Source organism: Macadamia integrifolia, chromosome 10 (assembly GCF_013358625.1).
Source record: "Macadamia integrifolia cultivar HAES 741 chromosome 10, SCU_Mint_v3, whole genome shotgun sequence".
Lineage (NCBI taxonomy): Eukaryota > Viridiplantae > Streptophyta > Magnoliopsida > Proteales > Proteaceae > Macadamia > Macadamia integrifolia.
The window spans coordinates 29163998-29188614 of NC_056566.1; the positions used below are offsets into that span (position 1 = coordinate 29163998).

General features: G+C 36.6%; 2 protein-coding genes across 2 annotated transcripts; one reads left to right on the forward strand and one right to left on the reverse strand.

Moving 5' to 3' along the window:
- Positions 1 to 1074: 1074 nt before the first annotated feature.
- On the forward strand, positions 1075 to 13291 carry LOC122092114 (ATP-dependent 6-phosphofructokinase 5, chloroplastic-like). Its single transcript, XM_042662430.1, has 13 exons — positions 1075 to 1626; positions 2030 to 2120; positions 3170 to 3243; positions 5323 to 5434; positions 6272 to 6367; positions 6509 to 6610; positions 6739 to 6813; positions 7685 to 7825; positions 8006 to 8122; positions 8261 to 8365; positions 10080 to 10160; positions 11207 to 11335; positions 12615 to 13291. The coding sequence occupies exons 1-13, from the start codon at positions 1334 to 1336 to the stop codon at positions 12780 to 12782; spliced, it is 1584 nt and encodes a 527-aa protein (XP_042518364.1). The 5' UTR covers positions 1075 to 1333; the 3' UTR covers positions 12783 to 13291.
- An 8259-nt stretch (positions 13292 to 21550) lies between these two features.
- On the reverse strand, positions 21551 to 24617 carry LOC122090870 (cyclin-D3-1-like). The gene is made up of 6 exons (XM_042660605.1): positions 23907 to 24617; positions 23178 to 23264; positions 22986 to 23084; positions 22659 to 22860; positions 22416 to 22537; positions 21551 to 22262 (listed from the first exon to the last, which is right to left on the reverse strand). Exons 1-6 carry the CDS (start codon positions 24237 to 24239, stop codon positions 22047 to 22049), a joined length of 1059 nt encoding a protein of 352 aa, XP_042516539.1. The 5' UTR covers positions 24240 to 24617; the 3' UTR covers positions 21551 to 22046.

A 24617-nucleotide genomic window follows, 5' to 3' on the forward strand; every position in this document is an offset into this window, starting at 1 on the left:
GATTAACATTCCCATGGAGTCATGGAAAAATATCAATTCATCTACTAGTATTCATGGCTGGAAAAGAAAAAAAAATCTACCATAATTGAGACTCTAGATTCTAACTCACCCACAAGGAACTGAAGAATAGAGAAAAAGCAAAAATACACATACTTAAATGTTTATTATATACTATTAGTCCTCTCTAGTTTTCGTTTAATCTTCTCAAACTTTTAACTTTTTTTTTTTTTCCTTCCCATGACACATTAATAGCATTAAGAGCATAAGATTGCTATTTGGTCATGTTTGTAGTTCGTACATTAGTGGGATCACTAAGAGCACACAAAGGCATCGATAAGGATACAGTTTTGTGATTTTATAGAGGAATGGAGTGATAATTTCACTCTTTTGTGATTGAACACAAGATCCACACGATCAAGTAACATCCTTTTCCCCCAATATTAATACTAGAAGTGCAAAACCACTAATATCATATTATTCAGAGCTGAAAGTGCAAAGAGAATTCCAAGATTCCTAACTTTGAATAAAATTAAAAATAAATAAAAAATTTTGATAAACATGGTTGATTTCAGTCCACCAGCTCAACCATATGCCTTAGTTTATATCGATGTCTATGGTTTCATCGCCCATAAAAATATGATATGGTTTAGATCTCCAAGGGCCGGGCCACGGGCCCACACTAGTAGTCCTCATGGGAATCACGCACACTACGTGAGAGGGTAAGAAAAGTCAAAGAAAAGAGAAAAGAATATTCGAATCTTAACCTTTCCTGTTATTCACATGGCTAAGTAGAACTCAACTACTACTTACACGCGACCTACGACACCTACCTTGTCTTCTCTTAATGGAGAACTCTAGATTTGTAAATTATAGCCATAGAAATAGAAACTCTGATCAAAGTATTAGAATATCGGTCAGTCGATTCTAATCCAACCGCTCCAAATGTGAAAAAGGAAACCCGGCCTACCATACTAGATTGGCTCTCGAAACAAACCAATTTTTCCCTTGGAAGAAAGAAAATACGAAAAAAGGTTCACCTTCCAAAACGGTGGTGGTTTGTCTTGTTGGAAGTCAACTTCGTTAAAATGCATTGGAAAACCTATTTTCCCAAACTTTCTTTCGACTGTGGGAAAAGAAAAGTCGTTTACTTAAAACTTCGAATCAGACTGTACGGCCAAACTTCCCTGCTTTTTCTCTCTTCTCTGCTTGAAGACTTGAACTCCTTCTGAGATCTCTGCTTCTGCTCTTCTCTCTGTGAATTCTTCGAATTCTCAAGAGAGTTAGCCAGAGAGAGTGAGAGAGAGAGAGAGAGAGAGGGAGGAATTCTATTTTGATGGAATCAATTTCGTCGCCGATCGGCGTAACATTTGTTGCTTCATCAGTGAAGAAGCCTTCTTGTACTGTTGGATTTTCTGGTTCTGGTGTTCCGAGATTAAGGAATTTTGATAGAATTTGTAAGAATAACCGTGTTTTTACGGAGAAGAAGAATCCAGCAATCGATTTCAGTGATCCTGACTGGAAGACCAAGTTTCAGGAGGATTTCGAAAGGCGATTCGACATTCCTCATCTCACTGACATTTTTGATGATCTCGTTCCCATTCCGTCTACCTTTTGCCTCAGGAGCAGGTCATTTCCTTCTTCTTTCATCCTTTCTTCGGGTGTTGATTGAGTTGTTATCCACTGAGAATTCTATAATGCTGACTGATTCTGAGCACCAGATTTTAGCTTTGTGGATTTTCTTCTGATAAGCAATTTCCGTTTCTTAGTTTAGTTGTTGCAATTGAGGTCGATTTTTCTTGTTGGAACTTAAATTACCTTAAATATTAGCTTGGATCTTTATTGTTGAAAACGTAGAGATGAGGATTCATATTTTCATGTGCAACAAGGTTCCATGGTGAAAGCCTCTCAAAATGTTTGTCTGTATAGTACAGCAGCCTTTGTTATCCGAACTAGCTTTTCCATCTGTGAGAACTGTGCACCTTTGGTCCTTTCTTTGAAACTCTTGTTTTGATGTCTTTCCATCTTTTAGGACTCCTGTGAGTGAGGAATTTGCAGACGGATATCCATCAGATGAGAGATGGCATGGATACATAAACAATAATGATAGAGTGCTTCTTAAGGTACATTCTCCTCCCCCCTCATGTTTGGAACACTAATGTTCATTCTGATCATAAACATTGGTCAAAAGGAAAATACTACATGAAAATGGCAATTTATGTGTGCATTTTTATCATTTTACAAGCCTAGCAGGCCTCATCATTAATTTTTGGCACATTGCAAACTAGATTGGATCTTTTACTTTGGTCATTTTCCACTTCTCTACATCCTTTGGACAACGTGACTTCCATCATGTTGCAGTTTGATCTCCATCATACAGTAGATATGCTGGGGTAATTGGGTCGATGAACCTGGTTGATTGGTCATAAATGTCAACAAACACTCCCTCTATCAAGTGGAAGTGCAGGTGGGGTTGGCTCCCTAGCTGGGGGTCAGGTTCATCTTTAGAAGGATTACCGATTGTTACCTACTAGCATTGCAAGGCATGATCTTGACTAGAGTCCCATTTTGATCTTTATTGCATGTTAAGAACATTTTTATTGTCATCCTATAAAGTGAGTGGAACCAGTTGCTCTCTCCACTTCATTGGCAAACCCCTCTTAGACAGTATGATCTTTTTGATATCCTGTCTTGATCTCTATCATCCATCAATTGCATAAATATTTTTGGTCAATTTCAGGTAAATGGATTCATACCGGGCCCAAAATTGTTCTAGGGCACTATCAATCCTGATTAAAGTGAGCAAAACCCTGAAATTTCCAGTGGATTAGATGATAACTTCCAATAATAGAGCCGATCGTCGTTGGCCAATCATTGAATCAATGGTCCTAGCCAGAACAAGTCGATTGGCACACCATCATAAAATAATATGAATTTATTTATTCATCCAAAAAAAAATACATATATGATCTATAGATCGATCTTGGTCCTTAACATCCACTGGAGCAGTTTGGTCAAATCTATTGTAACTAAAACCAGCTAATTTGTCTGCTTCAATCATATAGTAAAGTTTATAATATCAGTTTCTTTTATGCCAAGATTTATCTTATATATTTTCTATTGGTTTGCATATCTTTATAATATGCTTTATCCTTCTAATCAATTTTGTCAGACCATACACTACTCCTCACCTACATCTGCTGGCGCTGAATGTATTGATCCTAATTGTACCTGGGTGGAGCAGTGGTAAGTGTGTAAACCAACTGAAATGATGTTTTGGTACTTTCAAGCAAAAAACGTGGATAATTCTTGTGTCTTTTTTATTTTTTTGGTGAATAATTTTCTTGTGTCTGACGTCTTTGGGAACTGGATTTTCTCATGTTTAGGTTACAGGAATGTGAATTTTCTCTAGAAAAGGGATAGAATATCCGTCCCAAATTTTCTTTGATCTTAGGAACCTAATCCTGCAAAAAAGAATGTTGACTGTTGTGAGATACATTAGTGTTTGCAGACATGAAACATTGGGTGCTATTTTTGCAGATTGATTTTCTCCTGCAAATCAAATAAAATTTTGAAATCCATTTTCTTTTTCCATACTTATTTGTCATGAACCGGAAAAAAAAACATATAATTCTGTTTTCTATTTTCTGATTAATGACGTGGAAAGATTAGTTAAACTAAGAATGCAGAAGCAATAAAATTCTGCAGCTAGAAGCCCTTCAGTCTCAAAAATTGGACCCAACCATTTTTGGAGCACTTAAAATTTTAAATTCGTTTTTAAAACTCTGGCATTACTAACTGTTTTTCTGTAATGATGACTATATGCTCTATAATTGTTGTGCTGAAGTTAGTTATTGCTACTTTTAATGTTCCAAACTTTTTATGGTAACCTTGATTGAGAGTTTCTGGTATTACGTCAGGATGTCTCTTTGAATTTCAAAAATATAATTATAGAGCTAATGCTTGGATGACACAAAGAGTAAATAGAAGAAGGAAATATCAATTGCGGCGAACTTTTAAGAAATGAGATGCATCTCTACAGTTACTTGTCCTCTCACAGCCATTGAAAGCTGTTAGTCCTCTCTCTATCTTTGCTGCCCTCTGTGGGCTAATAGAGAGAATATCAAGAACTTGTATCCCTAAGGGAATTAGTCTTGTTGTATGTGGATCTGACTTTAATTAGTTTTAGGATATAAGTAGAAATTTCTTATGAACAATGTAGGAGCAACCTCTGCTAGCAGTGAGACTGACATTTTGAATCGCAGTAAGAAAATGACACTTTTATTAAGAGTGAGATTCCAAATATACCTGGTGCGTCAGGTAGGCAGCTGGCACTTTATTATTTGTATTTTAGTTAAATGGTCATTTGAGGATCGATGATTTACAAGGAGATGGAAATGAATAACGAGGTGGCATATCAAATATTTGCAACCATAATAACCCGGGGAAAATATGTGACCATATTGCATCCTCTAAAGCAAATTGGTTGTATCATGAATGTCCAAAACCAGTTCTTAATTATATGACCACCAATATCAGTACTTCTAGCTAGAACAATAATTGCTCCTCAAGAGGTTCATAAGGAACATTTATATCGATGATCACCTTAATCAAGGGCAAAGTCCTTGCAAGCTTCAATCTATCTAATAAGACAATAGAAATATGTAATGTGGATTATTGATTTTGATCTGTTATAACAAACTACAGCTCCATGCACTTAAATATCCGATCAGTTAATTTCAGTCCAATTTGTAAAATTTTCAAGGCAAAATTTCTCTAATTCAGCAAGACTAGAGAGATTCTAAACCGGCTCCATGTTTTGCCACGTGGAAGGATATCTAGAAAATGGTCTCGGTTGGCCAAATGCCAAGTTTCAGACATAGGTTCGACCTTATACCCTCCATGTACTGGCATATTCCTTTGCATTTTCAGCCGTCCTTTTCTTTTTAGAGAAGTTTTATTTTTTCCATGAGATTTTCAAAACCTCGTTTTGCCACTTGGCCCAAACTCTGTTTTGGTTGAAACTTGATATGTGAGCAGGGAAGCTTTGGGTCCAATTGTCCACAAATTTTTAGCTCTATCTAATTTGCCATGTGACAGATATTTGTGCCAGTCTAGAGAACTCTCTAGACCTGGTGGACTGTAAACTTAGTTCAAAGGCTAAGATATGATTACTGAGACAATCTTTTTTTATTCTATTTGGTTACATAATTTATTCATTATAAAAATAATTTGGGGTACATATGTGAATAATAACTCTCTATTGAGTAGCTTCATTTGAGTGCTGACTTAGATTTGACTAATATGATCCTGAATTGTCTTTAGGGTTCACCGTGCGGGGCCGCGGGAGAAAATATACTTCAAACCAGAAGAAGTGAAGGCTGCAATTGTAACCTGTGGCGGGCTTTGTCCTGGTCTCAATGATGTTATCAGACAGGTTGTCATGAGGGATCAATGCTGCTCATCTGCCTTCTATTTTTGTTCACTTGCAGCTTTGTTTTTCTTGTACAATACATATAGCGTGCACACACATACATACATGCTGTACTCTTTCCTTGCTTACTTCGTAATTTAAAAACTTGAAAATATAGTTATTGCGGGAGATCTATTCCTTGCATTATAATTATGGATGATCATTTGTTAGATTGTGCTTTAAGGGAAAGTAAAATAGTAAATTAAGAACTTTACTTTATGCGGTGAGGGGTTGAAATTTGGAATCTTCATCTTCTTCATGTGCATGCAAAGAAGAGCAAACGAGGTGGCATATCAAATATTTGCAACCATAATAACCTGAAGAAATGTTTTTTGATAGACCTCCTGAGAGTAGTTAAGGCATAAATACACCGATAATTACCTGAGGACAAGTATGCCATAGCTAAAAAGAAGAAATGAGAACAACATCATTCTATGCTAAATCTACTTAATTTATACATTCTCCAAAATTTCGCTATCCATCACAAAGCCATTTCAAGAACCATTATATTTTCTACTAAAAAGGTGCCCTCCAGTTCTACCAACTTTAATCAAGCAATCGTTAAAATCATATGCTCGACATGAGCATATAATATTGGTATACTATTTATGGTAGGACAGACCATGTAGTCATGAATGTATATGATACATTTAAATAAAAACATATAAATGATTTGGACATTTCTATATTCTTTTATGAATTGGTTTTTTTATTTTGATTTTACCCATTTATGAAATGGAATTTCCCCCTCGTACTCAATTATACTCTGAATATCTGAAGTTTTTCTTATGATTTCTGCAGATCGTTATTACACTTGAAATCTATGGTGTAAAAAAGATTATTGGGATCCCTTTTGGTTATCGTGGCTTTTTCAATGAAGGAATACAGGAAATGCCGGTATGCTTGTTTGTCCTAGAGAATATCCTATGACACAGTAGTGCAAATTCATTTATACAATTACCAAATAACTGCACACGAAGGAGAAGATATTCAGTATATACTTATCCTCCTACATGTTTTCAATTTGGATTGTTGTAGCTATCTCGTAAGGTTATTCAAAATATTCACCTTGCTGGAGGGAGTTTATTAGGAGTTTCACGTGGTGGTCCAGATGTTAGTGACATTGTCGATAATATGGAGGTACTATGTTTCTCTTTATTTGATGTATACTTTTGTTGGAAAAAATTCAGTGTGTTGCTGATATTAAACTTGCACCCTGATGACATATTTAAATTTTTGCATATGCCTGTCTGCAAATTGTTTTTCAGGAAAGGGGAATAAACATGCTCTTTGTCTTGGGTGGAAACGGTACTCATGCTGGTGCTAATGCAATACACAATGAGGTTGTTGGAGTGGCATTCTTCTCAATTTTGTGGTGCACAACATTGTCGTTTATCAATTTTTTTTTTTTAAGTGCAACATGTCCCATTTTGATTTCCATTTTTAATCAGCATGGGAACTTTTAATATTCTTTCTTAAATCTATATGATTTGAATCTTTCAAACCTTTGCAAACATTTTTCTGTTAAATGATCTGAAGGAAATGCTTTTTGAACACAACTTCTGCTATCAAAACAATCATTCTGCTTTCTTGTTCTATGCCTATTCTTTTTCTATTTATCTTAATTCATTGTCCTTTTTTCAGTTCTTTTTTGGGTAAAGTATTAGTTTATTAGTATCAAAGAGTTGTAAGAGGACCATAATTTGGTGCAAGTTCCACTTGGCAGAGTCCCTTCTTCTCGGGAACAGAGTGTTCTGTGATCAGTTTAATCAAAGGCATTTTCGCATGAAGTGTCCACCCTCAAGAGTCAAACCTGTGGATAGTATAGAAGAGGATGTAGATGAAGATACAGTGCTGGACCGGAGTTCACATTTCCACTATTAATTAGGCAGTGCATAACTGCATACAATGCATGTGGCATTGAAAACATGAGCTTTAGTTTTTCGAGCAAACCTTTTTACCTGCCATTTTAATGTCACATGTGTATGTGTGAGGTTTTGTAGCTTCATATGTCATCTTTGGCATGGGTCTGGCAGGTTCCCTCTGTATATGATCACTTTATCTATTGGACTTCGACATACATTTTATTTATTGTTATGGATTTTAATTTCTTTATTAATTTGGGTTTGGAATTGGTATATAAGTGATCTTATACTGTTCCCTTTTTCAAGTCTCCTCCATGAAGATGCATCTCATTTTTGTTCTAATTTGTAGTGTCATAAGAGACGGATGAGAGTAGCTGTTGTTGGTGTCCCAAAAACTATTGACAATGATATTCTTTGGATGGATAAGACCTTTGGTTTTGATACTGCTGTTGAAGAAGCACAACGAGCAATAAATTCTGCCTACATTGAGGTAAAATAAGTTCAATTCTTAAAACAGCTTTTCTTCAAAGGTTCAAATCATATTGTTTTTATTTGGTCTTGTATTGATTGACCTTCCATGTTTTCCTATTAATTTTCTGTTAACATTTGTATCTTTGCTTCAAATTGGAAGAATGGTACCTTGATTTTATATGTCTGAATCTTATAACAGGCACATAGTGCTTACCATGGTATTGGCATTGTAAAATTGATGGGCCGAAGTAGTGGATTCATAGCCATGCATGCATCCCTCGCTAGTGGACAAGTTGATGTATGCTTGATACCTGAGGTTTGTTCTTTTACATATCTCAACTCAAGAAAGCTTATCTGAACTATTCGAAGGTCAAAGGTGTCTGCACAAGATACTATTATTGGCACTCTTCTGCTTAAATCTTATTATTGATGCACCATGTGTTTTTATCGCAAGGTACCTTTTTATCTACATGGCCCTCATGGTGTTTTAAATCATCTAAAGTGTCTTCTTGAGACAAAGGGATCAGCTGTTGTCTGTGTAGCTGAAGGAGCTGGACAGGTTAGTATATTTTCATCTTTAGAATTGTAGCTTTTCTTTTAAGAACATCAGCTTAAAAAAAATTAGGTGCCATTTTTCTAATTTATCTTTGTTTATCCTGCTCAATCCTGAGAAATTTAATAATAACTTCATTAGAGAGAAAACTAAGGAATCATATTCTTTATATATGATTTTTTTGGTAGACTTTATAATTACAAGTTACTTTGAAGTGTCATTTTGTCATTTTTCAGAAGAATAGAGTTAGCATTTTAAATGTAAAGGTTTTCAAAAGTTCCAACAGAACCTTAAGCTTGTAATTGTTGTAATGAGCACCGTGCATTTGAGCATAGCATTTTTTTCTTAATTCTTTGTTTGTCTGTTATGACAGAACCTTAAGCTTGTAATTGTTGTAATGAGCACTGTTCATTTGAGGATGGCATCATATATTTTTTTTTAATTCTTTGTTTGTTTGGTACAACAAAACCTTAAGCTTGTAATTGTTTTTACTGAGCACTGTTCATTTGTAATGTCACCTTACAAATTGTCTGTTACGACAAAACCTTAGCAATTTTTTTAAATACTTCCTTTATCTGTTTATTCCCTTTCGTCACTTTAAAATATGTCCATTGTGTTATCAAGGGAAGCTTCAGTTTACGTGTCAGCATGCCATCAAATGACCTTTGAAGTTGTTTGTTAGACATTCTATATCCAAAACCAGAAGCATCTTGAGTAATAGGAAATATCTTCCCTCATATACTCCTCAAATTGGCCATCCACACACACCAACCAAAAGGAGATATCAGTGACAAACCCAAGCTCTCCTCTCACACACACCCCCACACCCACTTGTGCACATGCACAAACTGTTGTTGCCCTTATTTAAGAGTTGAGCTTTTGGGATAAATGGTTGTAATTTGGTATCAGAGCAGGGAGGTCAAGTGTTTGATCTCTGAGAAGTGCAACAGGGTTCCACATTTTCCCCTTGGTGACACGTGATGGTGTGAGTGTGTCACGTGTAGAGCTGTGTCTGTACAAGCCTGCACGTGCAGGGGGTGTTGATATACATTGTTGTTGGCCTTACTTACCCAAGATTTTGGGATAAGCAGTTGAACACAAACCTGATAACATGAGGGGCCACTTGACTCTCCCTATGGCCCACTCCCCCTAGCTTGTTGAAATTGTGCAAAATATTGACTTTTTTCTTAATTGCCGGGCATTAGGCCTATTTATGGGTCTGCTGAACCTCCAAAGAGCAATTAATTCTCTCACAAGAAAACCCTATATATCATAGTCATCCTAATAAAAAAATCCTCCAGCTTCATTGAACCCAAGACAAAATTTGATGACCACTAAATTCTTGAAAGAAAAGGTGTGTACGTGGGCAGACAGGCATGTGTGTGGATGCGTGCATGCGTGGATTTAACACTACCATTTTATCAAAATATTTACAAAGTAACGAAGGATTTGTCAAAAATATAACTCTTTAAGCTCAGAAGACAAAACTTAGGGTACAACTCGACCAGAAAACGTCAGTAGAACGATATTGATTCCTTCTTAGAATGATATTCATTCCTTCTTCCGCCTTCCAACATGAAAGTTTCTGAATATGTTATATTGAAATGTCAACTGAGAATTGAGTATGAGAATCCAATCTCAGGACCAATACTTTCCAGTTCAACCTGATCATTAAAGAAATGAGATGCTGATGTTATATTACTGTTGTTATATGATGCAGAATTTAATTGAGAAGACTAATGCTAAAGATCCATCTGGAAATATTATACTTGGTGATATTGGTGTCCATATTCAACAAGAGGTCAGTTCTTCAATCTCTGTGGTATCCCTTGGGGAATATATGCACAATTATAGGATCATCTTTGTCGCTAATTTATTTGCAATTAATACCTGTTGGGAATTGGTCTGATCACTTGTAATATTAAATGCTTGGTTGGGTTTGACATGAACTAAAATTCCACAATTGCACCAATTTTATGGAGACACTTTGACCTTGCCAACTTATATTGCTGCAATGTTTCCACTAGTTCAGAAGCATATGCTTTGCATTACTGCCTCCCCCCCACCCCTTTTCATCTGTTTGAGTTGTTGGAAACTCATTAATGAGCATTAGAGATAGAACACATAAAGCAAATAACTCATTGAACCATAATATATAAAATTTTAATTTCCTTGTGAATTTCTTGCTTTATAACACCTTTGTTTGCGTTCTTCATGTGCTTGCAAAGACGAGCAATATAGAGAGTGTAGAAGTTGAAAAACTTCTATCTGTATTTATGCAGAATGTGATAGTAGCATTTTAGGTAAACTATTTCCCAGAAAGAAAAAGAAAACATATGTGCATTTCTACAGCTTAAAATAGGAAACCACATATGGGATCAATTTGTAGTCCAAATAAGAAATCACACTAAAATCATGTTAGTTTGGAATTCTACCCACACCCGAACATTTGCTTTTATGGATGGACAACATTTGCCTCTTTTTTCTTGTTGAAATTTTGGGTAAAGGGATCAGTCAGGAGGGTGGCATCCTTCTAGGTTCTGATTACTACTCTCAAACGAAATAAGTCCTCAATAATATCTGTGTACCTATAGATATAATTATTATGTTAAGCAAAACCATAACTTGCTGCAAGTACTTTCTTCATCCCTCTTCCCCTTGAGTCATATTTTCGGTGAAGAAATTTCAAATTATCTCCAAGGCAAATGTGGTAACTAGTCATTTTTTGATGGTATTTACTATAATGTATATACGGTGAATTTTAAAGGTGTTGGTTGTTATGGGTGTTTACTTTTGATCACGTTCACTGTATGGTATTGATATTTGAATTTACTTATTTTATGTCAGACAAAGAAGTACTTTAAGGAGATTGGTTTTCCGGCTGATGTGAAGTATATTGACCCCACATACATGATCCGTGCATGTCGAGCAAATGCAGCTGATGGCATTCTCTGTGCTGTTCTAGGACAAAATGCTGTAAGCACTCTTTTGTTCACTATCTTCCTCATTGTACTAACTAAAGTAAGAAATACTAAAATTTTGATGGGGAAAAGAACACTGTCTGGGAGCTTGGCCTATGCCAGCACTCGTATGTGTCTAATCTCTCCCCCCTCCCTCTGTGAAAAGGCATTCCTACCCTTTGTTTGGGGGGAGGAGAGAGATAGACACAGAGAGCACTGGTGTAAGCCGCTCTCCCGGACAGATAACCACTTCCCAAGTTTGATTTAGAAAAGGAGCGGGCAATTCCCTTGGCACACAGGCAGTTGTTAACAAGACCACCATTCAATAATAATAACAAATGAAGTGACTGTCTTCTATTGATATTTCATTGAATAATGGCAACTTTAACTCGGGTTTTTCTTTTGGAGGAGATGTTAGGTCACCAGGATTTTCTGATGATTTTGCTTATTGGCATGTGGATATCTTGGTAGGGCCTTTTTCTGTTTAGTAGGTACACACTGTAAATTGGCTACATTCTAAACCCAGTACATATATGGCCTCTACACCCCATTGATAGCGTAAATCTTCCATTGGCCCTAAATTGAGGCAGAAGTCCTGGTTTGTAGAAATTAGCTGATAAATACGAAAAGAATAGTCATAGTGATTGGCAACCCTTGGCAGGTATCAACTGTTGCAATGTAACTGTATTACTTTAAGATCAAATTACTTTTATGCTTGATACACCAATGATAACTGGGCGTTAGTAAAATTACATTGACTGCTAGAAGCTAAAGAGCTAAAGAAATTACATGATCACATACAGCAATTATTAAAAATGTTTTTACCAGCCTAGATGTCTTTTAGTGGTAGCATTGTTATTAACAGAGAGAATATTCATAGTAAAATATGTTTTATTTGGGTTGAAACCTGTTTCTCCCTTTTAGTTACCAATACATTGTCATCACTAAAAGAATTTGGCCTATATTTAGTTGTTCCAGTTGATTTCAGTCTATTTGGGTTTTACCGGGCCTCTCAAATGAAAAACTTGATTGGCTCAGAATCTGGGTTGGATCAGTTTCAGATTTTAATTGCTTTAAGATTAAACTGGATCACATTAGTCTTAATTGTCTTTTTTTTTTCCTATTTCTTTTTTATTATTTACTTGAATGTTTCACCAAAATATTCAATCAAGATAACCAGGATGCCAAAATATTTCATTTGGAGACCAAACTGAGGTCACTCACATTGGCCATTCCAGAAAGAAACATTTCTGGTGGGAGCTTAACTTTGTGGCTGGCATGGTGTGGGCATGCAGGTTCATGGAGCGTTTGCTGGATATAGTGGCATTACAGTGGGCATATGCAATACTCACTATGTCTACTTTCCAATTCCTGAAGTCATTACTTATCCTAGGCAGGTGGACCCTAACAGTCGAATGTGGCATCGTTGCTTGACTTCAACGGGTCAGCCAGATTTTGTCTGACTATGAGAGATCTCACTTATAAGCCCTTCTACGCATTTATCACTAAGAGAGAGACTCAGAGAGCATCTGGTGGCTTGTATGCTTCCAGATGTGTATGGAGTACAGGAAGAAGCCATCTTTAATCCTTTAGATGGTGGTGGAAATTAAAGTCTTCTAACTGCGTTGTGTACTAGAAATAAATAATACCACAGGGAAATTAAAGTAAGTGGTACATACCATGAAGGGCAGTGACATAGGTAAGGATTCCGCAAGGTGAGTTTCAATTTTTTTTAACATACAATTGTGGGTCCTACCTTCTGTAAGCCTCTCTAGAATTTTAATTTTTAATTTATAAATGTGTACCAATAAAGGAAGGTAAAAGTTTTGTAACTTCTGGCATATTTATCTCCGATTCAAATTTTTTTTCTCTTGTTAGCTAGAGGAAATTGTAGCACATTCAAAGACTTGTAATTAAGCTTAACTTTCATACTACGAGGGGTTAAATTATAAATACTTTGTTTTGTTATTTATGTACATAGTCCTTTTACTATTCAATACTTTTTTTTTTTGGAGTAAACATTTATAATTCAATACAAACGTAGTGGTAGTGAAGGCAAAGTGCACATCCACGTGTTCGGGGAAGGAAGCTTTCTTCAGTGGAGGGAACCTTTTGTTTCACATCCTGATGGTAAATATGCTACAGATGGTAAAGTTAATGACCCAACAAACACAACAATCACTCGTTGTAGTTTATATATATTTATGGGAAAAAGTTGGTTCTGCCGCCGATATCAAGTATGCTAGCATCTATTGTGTCTATTTCTCTCTTCCTTTTTTTCTGAAATGATCCCCATATCCTTCCTGAATGATACTTCATCATGTGTTCCTATTGATGCTATCCGCTAATAGACTTGATATCGGCGGCATACCTATCCCTCTCCCTATATTTATATATGTGTGAAAGTTTACTGTCTAAAAGCATGGCCCCTGCTGTTAGCGTGAGTCAGTGGAAGGGCACACAAAAGCATGAAACATGGGTGGGAATTCAACTTTTCATCGAGGGTGGGGAGGTCATTTTTCTCTATCTTATGTTTGGGCACAGGCATCACACTCCTGAATAGTTTTTTTTTTTGAAAAAATATTCTGTCTAGAGTGGGTCCAAGCTGTTGCCTCTATATGTGTCTATGACTGTCTCTCATCTTATGAAATGCTATCACTGCCCCCTATTGATGGGGGAGAGATACCCAGGGAGGGAGTATTGGGTGGGCAGGAGGCCATGTTCCTGGACTGAAAACATATCTTATATGCATGGTTTCAAGTATCAGTATCGATTGGTATTGGCTGACATCGATCTGGATTGATTATCTGTATCATTTTAGGGGTAAACCAATAAAAATAATTGTATTTTTGATAAAAAGCAAGGGCAAAATCAACCAATACGTGCTGATCCAATCCGGATCGATATTATCATTATCGATAGCAATACCGTCCCTGAATCCTTGCTTATATCTATAGAATTTTTCTGTCACATCTCATTGGTGTGTTATTCTATGTCAACTTGCTCCCAAAACCTTTTTCAATAAAAGATATAAAATTGAGTTATCTTTAATGGATGCTTAAAAACAATGAAGGGTATTTCGGACCACCAGCAAAAAGGGTAACAATGATGATAGATTTTTGTATGAACCATTGACAGTGGATGAACAAAAACTAATCCATGGTCTTTATTTACTTAGCCTGTACTAAAGTAGGAGGAAGGATGGTTTCCACCCCCTCCCCCAATTTGGGTTGGGTCCATTGGTAGAGGTCGACTACTGATCAGAAACAGTCTGGCTCAGCCCACCACTTCAGTCCACAGTCACCATTGCTCTGGTTAAGAGCCAAACTGGTAAGCCCACAGCCTTAAAGGCTGTAACCCTACACCTAAGTGCACCACTGCACCATATGAGAAGATGATTGTGCCTTTTTTATTTCCCATGTGATTCTACTATAGAGGAAGTCCATTTATCATATTGCCTTTATTGCTCAGCATATTGAGAAGTCTAGAATCTTAGTTTAATGTGGTATACCGTAGTACTTGATATGGTTGAAGCTTTAAATTAGGGTTTCACCACATGTTTTATCAGATTATATTTGACTAGGTCAAATTTATGAATTCCCTGCAATGCCACTGCCATTGACACGTATCCCGGGAAGGATATATCATCTGATCTCACCTTCATTTTTAACAAACAAGTGGGGGGGTGAAGGGGGGTGGAATGGGAATCTAAGCAAAGTGGTGGAAGCTGCTGGTGGGGGTGGAATCTTCTGAGACCGGCAATTGTTTGTTTAAATGTGTACATCTTTGATTGTTTAAGACTGATCAATAGCATTGATTATTCTTTTGGGTCTTTAATGATATTAACAAAAATCCCAGAATTTATTAATTTGGCCGAGAAAAGTTGCCCTTTTTTCTCTCCTAATTCCTCAGAGGAATGTGGTAATTAGTGAAATGTGCATCCACTAGACTGAACCTCTTATTACCATGGTTTTGCGTGTAGATCTCTCTCTCTCTCTCTCTCTCTCTCTCTCTCATATCAAATGTAATGCTCTTTATCTCTCTCTTTCTGTGAAAGGATGTGTGTGGACGCCAAGTGATGTCTGGGATGAAATGGGAAAGTAATATTCCATTAACTTCTAAATGCCATAAACCATATAACAACTGCACTTACCATCCAAAGAAATAGACAAATAAAGCAGGTCTGAGCTCCTCACTGATCACTCTCCCTGACCCATCAACCTTTAACCCATATTCTCGCTCCTCTCCCTCCACACATTAAAAAGTAATCTCTTGGGTCTTGTGTAGTCACACAGACATCTTCACACACACACAGACCCAATTTCTCATTTCACTGACTCCAAAGTCTTTGATAAAAAAAAAAAAATTGCAATTTCAAGATAAGAACTCATGCAATATAACTCATTGGTCATTTATGATCAAAGTACGTACACCACAAAATCAGAGATGAGATGGGCTTCCATTAAATTCTCAGTTTCAAGTCTCTTTATTGTAAGCATTCATCTCTCCAATTCTCCTCTTTACCTGCCTTGGTCTTTTGCCAGTTTTTGCTGCCCCCATAGACTTTACTTTGAGATACCATTGGAGAAATATCTCTACCAACCTTAGCTAGTTTTTGCAGCAGAGAGAGAGAGAGAGAGAGAGAGAAAATAATATTAATTTAGGCGTTCAAACTGAGGATTCGGCTTTTGTGATTGTTTGTTTGGTTTAGGCATGCATGGTCATTTTACAGTTTCAAGGCTTCTGTCTGTTTCTTATGTTAATCTGTTCATCCCCACTGATCATGGACGGTTTTGATAAGTTTAAAAATTTACTTTGACCATGCTTAGTTGTTATTAGTTGTAGTTTTTTTATCTGACTGTCAGTAATGGTAACTTTGAACTTTGGCTAAGAAATGGCAGAATTTTCATGATATTAGTAGTAGCTCATGAAAATTGCACTCTACATTTGTGACTCACATATTGATTGTGTCTATCAAGCTAAGACTTTTTTTTTGGGAGAAGTTTTTTGTGATGAGATTCATCACTCCATTCTAGGGTTCACAAACTCCTATAGAATTTTAAAAATTTTTTAAACTACCCTTATACCTTTGGTGTCGGTCGATGAGTGGATTCTCATTTACATTGGCCTTAGAAGAATTCGGTCTGGATAGATTTTTAATTTCTATTATAATATATTTGAGATAAGTTAGATGATTTATGATCAACTTACCCTGACACAAATTTCTTTTTCTATTTTTAATTAATCATTCAAACCTTCTAGCACATGCCATTTTGATAAGTTAACATCAATTGGCTCCAACATCTACTCCGTGGCAAACCAAAGGGAATTCAAATTTTGTAGGCACATAAACCCTAGGTCATATGTTCACATGTTAAATTTCAACTCAAATGGAGTTTGGCAAGAAGCAAAATAGAGTTTTTAAAATCCAAGACTATAAGTGTGTATGGGCATACATAAAACGTATTTGATTAAATTTGAGTAATAACTTTAAAATCTAATTATTATTTTTTTTTAAATGTCAAATTTTAAATACATATATAGATGTCATTTAGGCACTCTTACAATAAAAGTGAGCCAATTTGATAATCTTATCAAAAGGACTGGAAGAATGAGTTTTTCCTATTATTTTCTTCCCCTTTTTATTTTTTATTTTTTATTTTGCTTTCTGATCGCCTAGTCAGGTAAGAAGATATTCAACCGGGCTGTTTAATTTTGGTTGTAGGCTCTGAAAGAGGACACATGAATAAGAATATACAGGGGCATTTGGGTCATTCAGCAATTAAAGAGGGGTAGGTGCCCAAGAAATTATCATCTTTTAATGAAACAATATCTTTATCTTTCCTATTGATGCTTCAGTCCACACACAGCATATTGACCAGAGTGGGAAACAGACTTAGTCTTGCAGACTATATTTATAGTTTGCCAAACCAAGGGAAGGAAATAATTGAAGTTGGGTTGAAGACAATCAATGGAACCAGATATATGACATTATTTTGGAATATGAAGGTTTTTTTTTTTTTTTTTGTTATTATTTTTTTTTTTATTGTGTGTGTGTGGCACAAATGATGATTTTGATCAAGGGGCAGTTTATGTTAGTCATTCTAGTCATTAAACAGATTTAAATGTTAGCTTATTGAATATAATTAATGACTAATCTCAATAATGGTTAAAGTGAGAACGGAAAAAAAAATAAAGAAAATTACCCATCTTGGCTATTATATGTCCATAGCGCACTGTATCGGGTTTACTTAAAAATAAATAAAAATAAAATAAAATCCAATAGTAAAAAATATGATCATACATTTCGACAATGATAGAAAATGAAAAATAGACAAAGGCAATACATAACATAAATTGTGGGACCGAAAAACAATCGGTATGTATTGTAGGATATATATCGATACAAAAGGATTTTAAAAATTTCATGTATCGTATCGATGTGTATCGTATCGGTCGGTTAAATTTAAGATACGTATCGGAGGTATCGTATCGATATCGGAGATACTTAAAACCATGGCCACAATAAAACGATCGATTATTGTCAAAAGTATAAGTTGGTCTTTCTGAATAGTTTTGAACTAAAATATCTAATGAGGTTAAATGTTCAATGACTGAAGTTTTCTGTTTTGAATCTAGTGATTATTGAGTTTATACATCTAAATTTTAATTTAAAAAACATGATATGACCATGACATCTCCAAGAGACAATGAATGATGAGCTTCAGAAAAAAAAATTGAAAAACAAACACTTTTATTTTATCTTGTCTCATTTAATTTATTTATTAATTAATTATTTATTTGGATTGCTTGAGAAAGACTAGTATGGAAATAAGAAGGGAAAATTCGATATGACTCGCCTGGTTTTTTGTGACTCACTCCGACTCATTAGGATTTAAAGAGGACTAGTCGAGTCACAAAACCTGATTTTCCAACAATGGGACCAACTAATGCTTTACTAAATAAATATTAATATTTAGTTTATAGGTCATAAAATTCATAATATTAAAATATCAATTTTTTTACAAAGTGTCATTTTTCAGCCAAAAAAATATGTTTTAAAGGTGTTTAATATGTTTACTATTTTTTGGGGTATATATGGGATTCATTCTTACTTTTTTTTTCCTTTTAGAGTTGGGAGAGGTGGGTTTGGATTTGAGATGTGGGTATCTCTGAATCAAAAAGAAACATGGCACATAAACGGTCACACAATTTGCACCCATAATGGGATACTCAGCCTCTTATAGTAAAGGGTTCTAACTAGGAAAAAAGATTCTCTTCAATTATTTGTATACCCAATTAATGATCTAAGAGCTAGTAGGACCTCGGAACACACATCCATATATTAGGATGCGTGTCTAGGGTCCTTCTAGCGGAATCGTTCTAAATTACCTAATGTAATTAAGAAACAGTGGATTTTGACCTAGACAGTGTACTCAGAGCCTCTCTCTTGTCTTATGTCATGCTGGTCCCTCTTCAGCTGCTGACATTAATTCAGATTACTACAAATCTACAACAATGCCTGTGGTGGACAACTTTGATTGAAGTTATCCATTGTTGTCCTTGACAATCTTTACAATCCAACCCAACCCTAGATTCAAGCTCCCCGAATGGCACAATATCATAGCAAGAGAAGTGAAAAGAATTGGCCCTTGCATCTCTCTCTCTCCCGTTAACTTCGAAGGTTTGTCAATGGAGTTGCAGAAGTCGAACAGGCCATGGCTATTTCAAAATTAAGAACCGGATCAACTCAGCCGATTCAAATCCAAATTGTCAATGACTATTCCGATCGATTCTTGCCTATTCTAATCTGATCCCGGCCAATTGAAACCAGCACCACCCATTTCAATCCCCGATTCTTATTTTCATAACCTTGATCACGCGATTCAGCGATTCATTCAATCCGATATTATAATATCCCGATACCGATTCCCCAATTTGTGCATATAAAGAAGCCACTGCCAATCCGACGCGCGTGTTAAAACACACAAATCCGCACGGTGTTCAGAACCCTGTCATACCTTCGGCACGCGCGCGTGGCGTTAACGTTGATCAGTGAAGAAAGAAACTCCAATAATAAGCTCAAAAGCAAGACTGCAAGAGAAGAGACAAATACAGAATTATTCCTCCATCATTGTTTTTTAAGTTCTCTTTTTTAAGAATTAGATACAGGAAAGAAAGAAAGAAACACACCCAACTGTGGGTCCCCTCCCCTCTCAGTGCTCACTGGCTGGTCTCCATTCCAAATTCCCCACCTAAAACCAAATTTATAAGATCATTCCAATCCTTTTCTCCATTGTTTTATGATTTTATTAATAGTTTCTTGGGAAATTTACTATCACTCCTTCACACTTAATCTATATTTATTAAATCTCTCCTACTTGAAACTTTTTTTTTTTGATACTGCCCTATTTTTAGGATTTTACATCTATTTCTCCCCTATTATTTTTAAATACCTAAATTATCTTTCTTTTTTCACCTACAACCGGTTAATCTTTTTTCCATCATAATCTTTTCCTCTCAGAATAGTGGGACCCACACCATCTTCTTCAATTGGATTCCAATGAACCCTCCACTCAATAACCATTTCCATTAAGGGGCAAAGAAGCCCAGTGGCACACATTAATCATTCATGAGAGGGGGGAAAAACCGAAAGGGGCCGAAGCCAACCATTCCTTCTAAACCCAGAGTTTAAATGATTTTCAAAAAAGGGATCTGTCCGCCTGCTGCAAGGCAATAAATTTCCTAATCTCTACCTGTTTTTTTTTTCCCCTCCTCAAGGTTGTACATGTAAAAAGAGCATTGATCTAGGGAATTTCCCCATTGATATACTACTCTCACATCCAGATTCTAGAGGCAGTAGTTAAGCAACATACCATCATGGAATATCGACATAGAAGAAGAAAAGGTAACTTGATCCGTCCAATGACAAAACCAACAACGATTCAATTTTGTTAGATGCAGGAGGTTGGAGCGGTTGCGATGGAGATGATGGGTGTGCTACTGTACATGATGGAGTGGGTTATGAATTATGGTTGCGATACCGATGCTGTGTGCGACAGAGCGATGATGGAGGAAAAACAGGTGGTTGGCCATAACAAGGCTGGTCAAGCGATGGTTGGCCATAACAAGGCTGGTCAAGCGATGCAGAGCCTAGAGTAGCTATTGGGAAGGGTGGGTCCGGCTATGGTTGCAAAGCGTGTTGGTAGCAATGCGATGGTTGGGACTGTGATTGCAGCGCTGGATTTTAGGGCTAGGTTGTAGTGGAAGGAGATAGCAGGAGTTGGTTTTAGGTGATGATGGCGCGGCAAGACAACAAGCGAAATGGCGGCAAAACAGATTTTATTTTGTCAGGAGTAAAACAACAATAGAGCAGCGAGCTATGCACGATTCAGAGATGACGCTATATAAAATGGTGAAGGGCTGCAGAGATGCGTTGGCGGGGGTCGATGAGATGCAGAGTTCCGCAATGCCAGTGTCAACACAAGGCTAGAAGCCAGTGAAATGGGGATAGGTTCTGTAAGTTGAGAACGTGCGACCTCTGTTCGTGTGTTGTGACACTCAACACACACTACCTCTGTGCCTTTGGTTCAACATCTATCTGGGTAGGAGGAGAATAAAAAGAAGATTGACTGATTACCAAGGGAATAGAGGGGTAATCTAGACATTTAAAAAGAACAGGGTAAAACTAGATGTAAAAGTTCAAAAACAGGAGAGTAATAGAACCTCTGTTCGTGTGTTGTGAGACTACACACTACCTCTGTGCCTTTGGTTCAACATCTATCCAGGTAGGAGGAGAAGAAAAAGAAGACTGACTGATTACTAAGGGTATAGAGGGGTAATCTAGACATTTAAAAAGAACAGGGTAAAAGAAAATGTAAAAGTTTAAAAACAGGAGAGTAATAGAAAAAAAGTTAAAACAGGAGAGTAATAGACAAAAAAGTTAAGTGTGAGGGAGTCATAGTAATTGTCCCTAGTTTCTTCTATGTTTATATTTTCTGGTTGCCAGTTGCCCTGTCACTCCTCTTTGTTTGACTGAGCCTCTGGCTTAGATTCTGGGGTTTGCTGCTCTCACAAAAAGAAAGGATGGTCTGAGTCACAGAGGAGACCTTGGAAATGGAACAATCAATGCGGTAGCATGGATTGTTTATAAGTAAACCTTTTTATATATTTTAACCCAAAAAATAAAATAAATAACAAAAGGAATCCCTTTCTTTTTCTTCTATATCTGTTTTTGCTGATATATATTTTTTTTTCTTCTTTTTTTTTTTTTTTTTTTCTGAATTCACATAAACAAAAAACACAACCAATAAAAAACAAATTCTCCCTCTAAAATTTTGCTCCATCCATTTTTTTCCTCCTCTCCTCTGTTTGCCTTCTTATATTTCTGAGATGGGAACTGCAAGAAGCTGAACCTCTTTCCCTTCTTTTTCTTTTTATTTTGAACACTTCTTCCTTGATAGAACTTTCTTCATTAACAGCTGGTGACTGTTTCCTTCATGCCACAAGCATGAGAATTGGCTAAATATTCCATCCCATTCCCCCTTTTCTCAGATTATAGATTATTCAACCTTCCTTCCCTTTCCCTTCTCTCCCCTTGTGTTTCCCCTTGCTTTTTCTTTATTTGGTTAAGGAGCAACTTCGCACACAAAACTCCCATTCAACCAAACCAAAAAACTAAAACTGATTTGGGTGAGAAATGAGAGCCCCACCACCACCCCTCCTCCTCATGACTCCACTTCAGATGGTCTGTTCAGTTTCCTCCTCTTAGCATCTGGAGTAGTATGAGAAGCATTTGCACATGACCTAACTGTTTCATCTGTTTTATAACTCAAGCATGCAGCAGCATCCAGCACCCCAATTGGGCTCTGGGGAATTGATGGAGCTGAGGCACTTGGAACTGATACATCCTGGAATAGTTCAAGACACTTCAACACTCTCTCCTGCAAAACCAAAAATTAAAGACCCATTTGATGAAATTGTTCACATTGCTTAATAATGGAAAGAAAACTTGAAAAGAACTTGTAAAACGAATAAAACAATCTTTTTGAACATGCAGTGAAGAGGGTCTAGTGTGCTCCACCACCTAACTTTACCTTTTTAACATGTATGAAACAAGATACAGCCTTATCAATGTCCACTGTTCTGTTTTCTGAGAATACAGATATAGCCACTGCTGCTGCAACCTCTGATGGTCTGAAATCTAAGAAGTCAATCCCTGCATTTAATTCCCACCCAAATCTGTGGGTCAGACCTTGCTAAAAATTAACTTCTTTTAATATTCTAGTGAGAAATTTTAACAAATAGAGAGAGGACAAGGGAAGTGGGGAGACAGAAACCTTTAATTGTGCTTAAGATTAATTGAATCGCTCGAGAGATTGACATTTTCGGCGGGAGTTGATCATCGTTGATCTTACGAAGGAAATTGTCTATGTAGGAGAAAGGAGTTACGGCTTGCATTCTCCACCCCAATGTACTCAACACAAGAAGTTCCATTCTCTTGATCGTTCTAGCTTCAAAGACAAATTTGGAATCCCCGATCTGATATTAACAAACCCATATCACCAAAACCATCAATTCCATAAAGAAAAACAATTTTAGTAATCCCAAAGTATATCAGAATGGTTCTCCAAATAATACAATCTAAGATCGATATGGTTCTTCACCTGTAAATCTAGAGACAGAGGCACTACTCTCTCCTCCATTTTGGCTGCCAAAGATAAACATGTCACAGCCAACAACTGCATCATCCAAGATTTCCCTCTCTACAAATAACAAAATAAAGGATAGGCAAATTAGAGACAATCTTAAAGTAGAAATAAAAGAAATCCTCTTCTGGGTCAATTTCCTGAACTTACAGGAAGTTCATAGGATGAAAGGAACCGATCCAAATAATTTATTGATAGATAGGCACTCAGAGGTCCAAATCTGTAATAGGCATGAACCTGTTTAAGACCAAAATAATAACATCAATAATCAATGAAAAGGACAAACCAAACACAGTCCAAAACAGTAAATCCGAAATGTGAAAACAGGAATCCCCGAAATCTAATTGGAAAAAATATACATTTACTACCATATAAGTATTTTTTTCGTACGAAAAATAATCTTTGGTGATTAGGGGAACTAGATCCCAAGCTCAGTTCAACAAAGCGGGCATGAAGATATCAACATCAAACGCAAACAATAACAAAGCAAATGAGCCCATCAGACCGATTTCATATGATGCATGAATACCAGAAGATGGGCAAAGAAACAGAAACCCAATTCAGGAAACACTTAAAATATATTTCGAAATATCAAAATCGAAACCAGAAAGCAAAGATGAATAAGAAAAGGATCGAAACAGAAGAAAAGGCCAAGACGGAAGAAGAACCAAAACCCATTCAAAGAAACAGAAAGCCCCATCCCAGATATCTATCTCTACTACCTAATCCAACAGGAAAAACCAAAACACCCACTTCTCAAAGCCTATCGTAGGCACCCACCATTCGATCAGACAAAGCAAAGATAAAAAGAGAGAAAAATGAAAAATAGAAACAAAAGTCAGCAACTCCATTTCAGAGAAAGAGAAACCTGTAACCCACCTTCCTAATCCAATCGACAGCCTCTCCTCTAAGCCCCATATCCAACTCCCCACTCCGCAACCTCTTCAAATAATCATTTCTGGGCAAATGCTGGCATTCCTTGTCAACCATCAAACTTAAACACTCCTCTGTTTGGGATGGGAATACAATCGAGAACTCCCAACCATGAAAGCTCTGGTTTTGATTTAATGTCCGATGGTTCTGCGTAAGCCAAGCATCACCGACACAAAACCCCCTAAACCCATCACCCCCAAAATCTGCAAACGATATGATACTGTTGTTGTCTTCTGCACAGAGAAGGTCAGAGGTTGAACAATCAAAACTGGGTGCCATTACTGAGACCTTTTTTATGGATAGATAAATTTTAAATCTGAGAAGCCTTCCTTGCCTCCACAAATCTCATCAAAAATTTTGAGAAGAGAAAACAAAGATCTTCTCAAAGGTTAATAGGTTATAGATGAATGGGATGAACAACTACCCCCATCAAAACCCAAAACCCAACAAAAAAAAAGAGATTTGCAGAGACAAAGGAGAGACTCAAGGTGGTTGTTGTTGACGAGACTGATGTAAGAGAGGAGACTGGAGAGCTTATGTAGGAGGGGCTGGTTGGGAGGAGTTGTCATGTTTAGGGTAAAAAGGAGAGAGAGAGAGAGAGCATTGATTGGAACGGAGAAAACGATGGAAAAGATCGAGGTGGAAATGAAAACAAAA

Excerpts from the sequence above, each read along its gene's own strand:
- LOC122092114 (XM_042662430.1), top strand. The coding sequence starts at position 1,334 with ATGGAATCAATTTCGTCGCCGATCGGCGTAACATTTGTTGCTTCATCA. Across the intron at positions 1,627-2,029 it reads ACCTTTTGCCTCAGGAGCAG|GACTCCTGTGAGTGAGGAAT; the intron begins GTCATTTCCTTC and ends TCCATCTTTTAG. Across the intron at positions 2,121-3,169 it reads ATGATAGAGTGCTTCTTAAG|ACCATACACTACTCCTCACC; the intron begins GTACATTCTCCT and ends CAATTTTGTCAG.
- LOC122090870 (XM_042660605.1), bottom strand. The coding sequence starts at position 24,239 with ATGGCACCCAGTTTTGATTGTTCAACCTCTGACCTTCTCTGTGCAGAA. Across the intron at positions 23,085-23,177 it reads TTTCATCCTATGAACTTCCT|AGAGGGAAATCTTGGATGAT; the intron begins GTAAGTTCAGGA and ends TGTTATTTGTAG. Across the intron at positions 22,861-22,985 it reads CTCTGTCTCTAGATTTACAG|ATCGGGGATTCCAAATTTGT; the intron begins GTGAAGAACCAT and ends TGTTAATATCAG.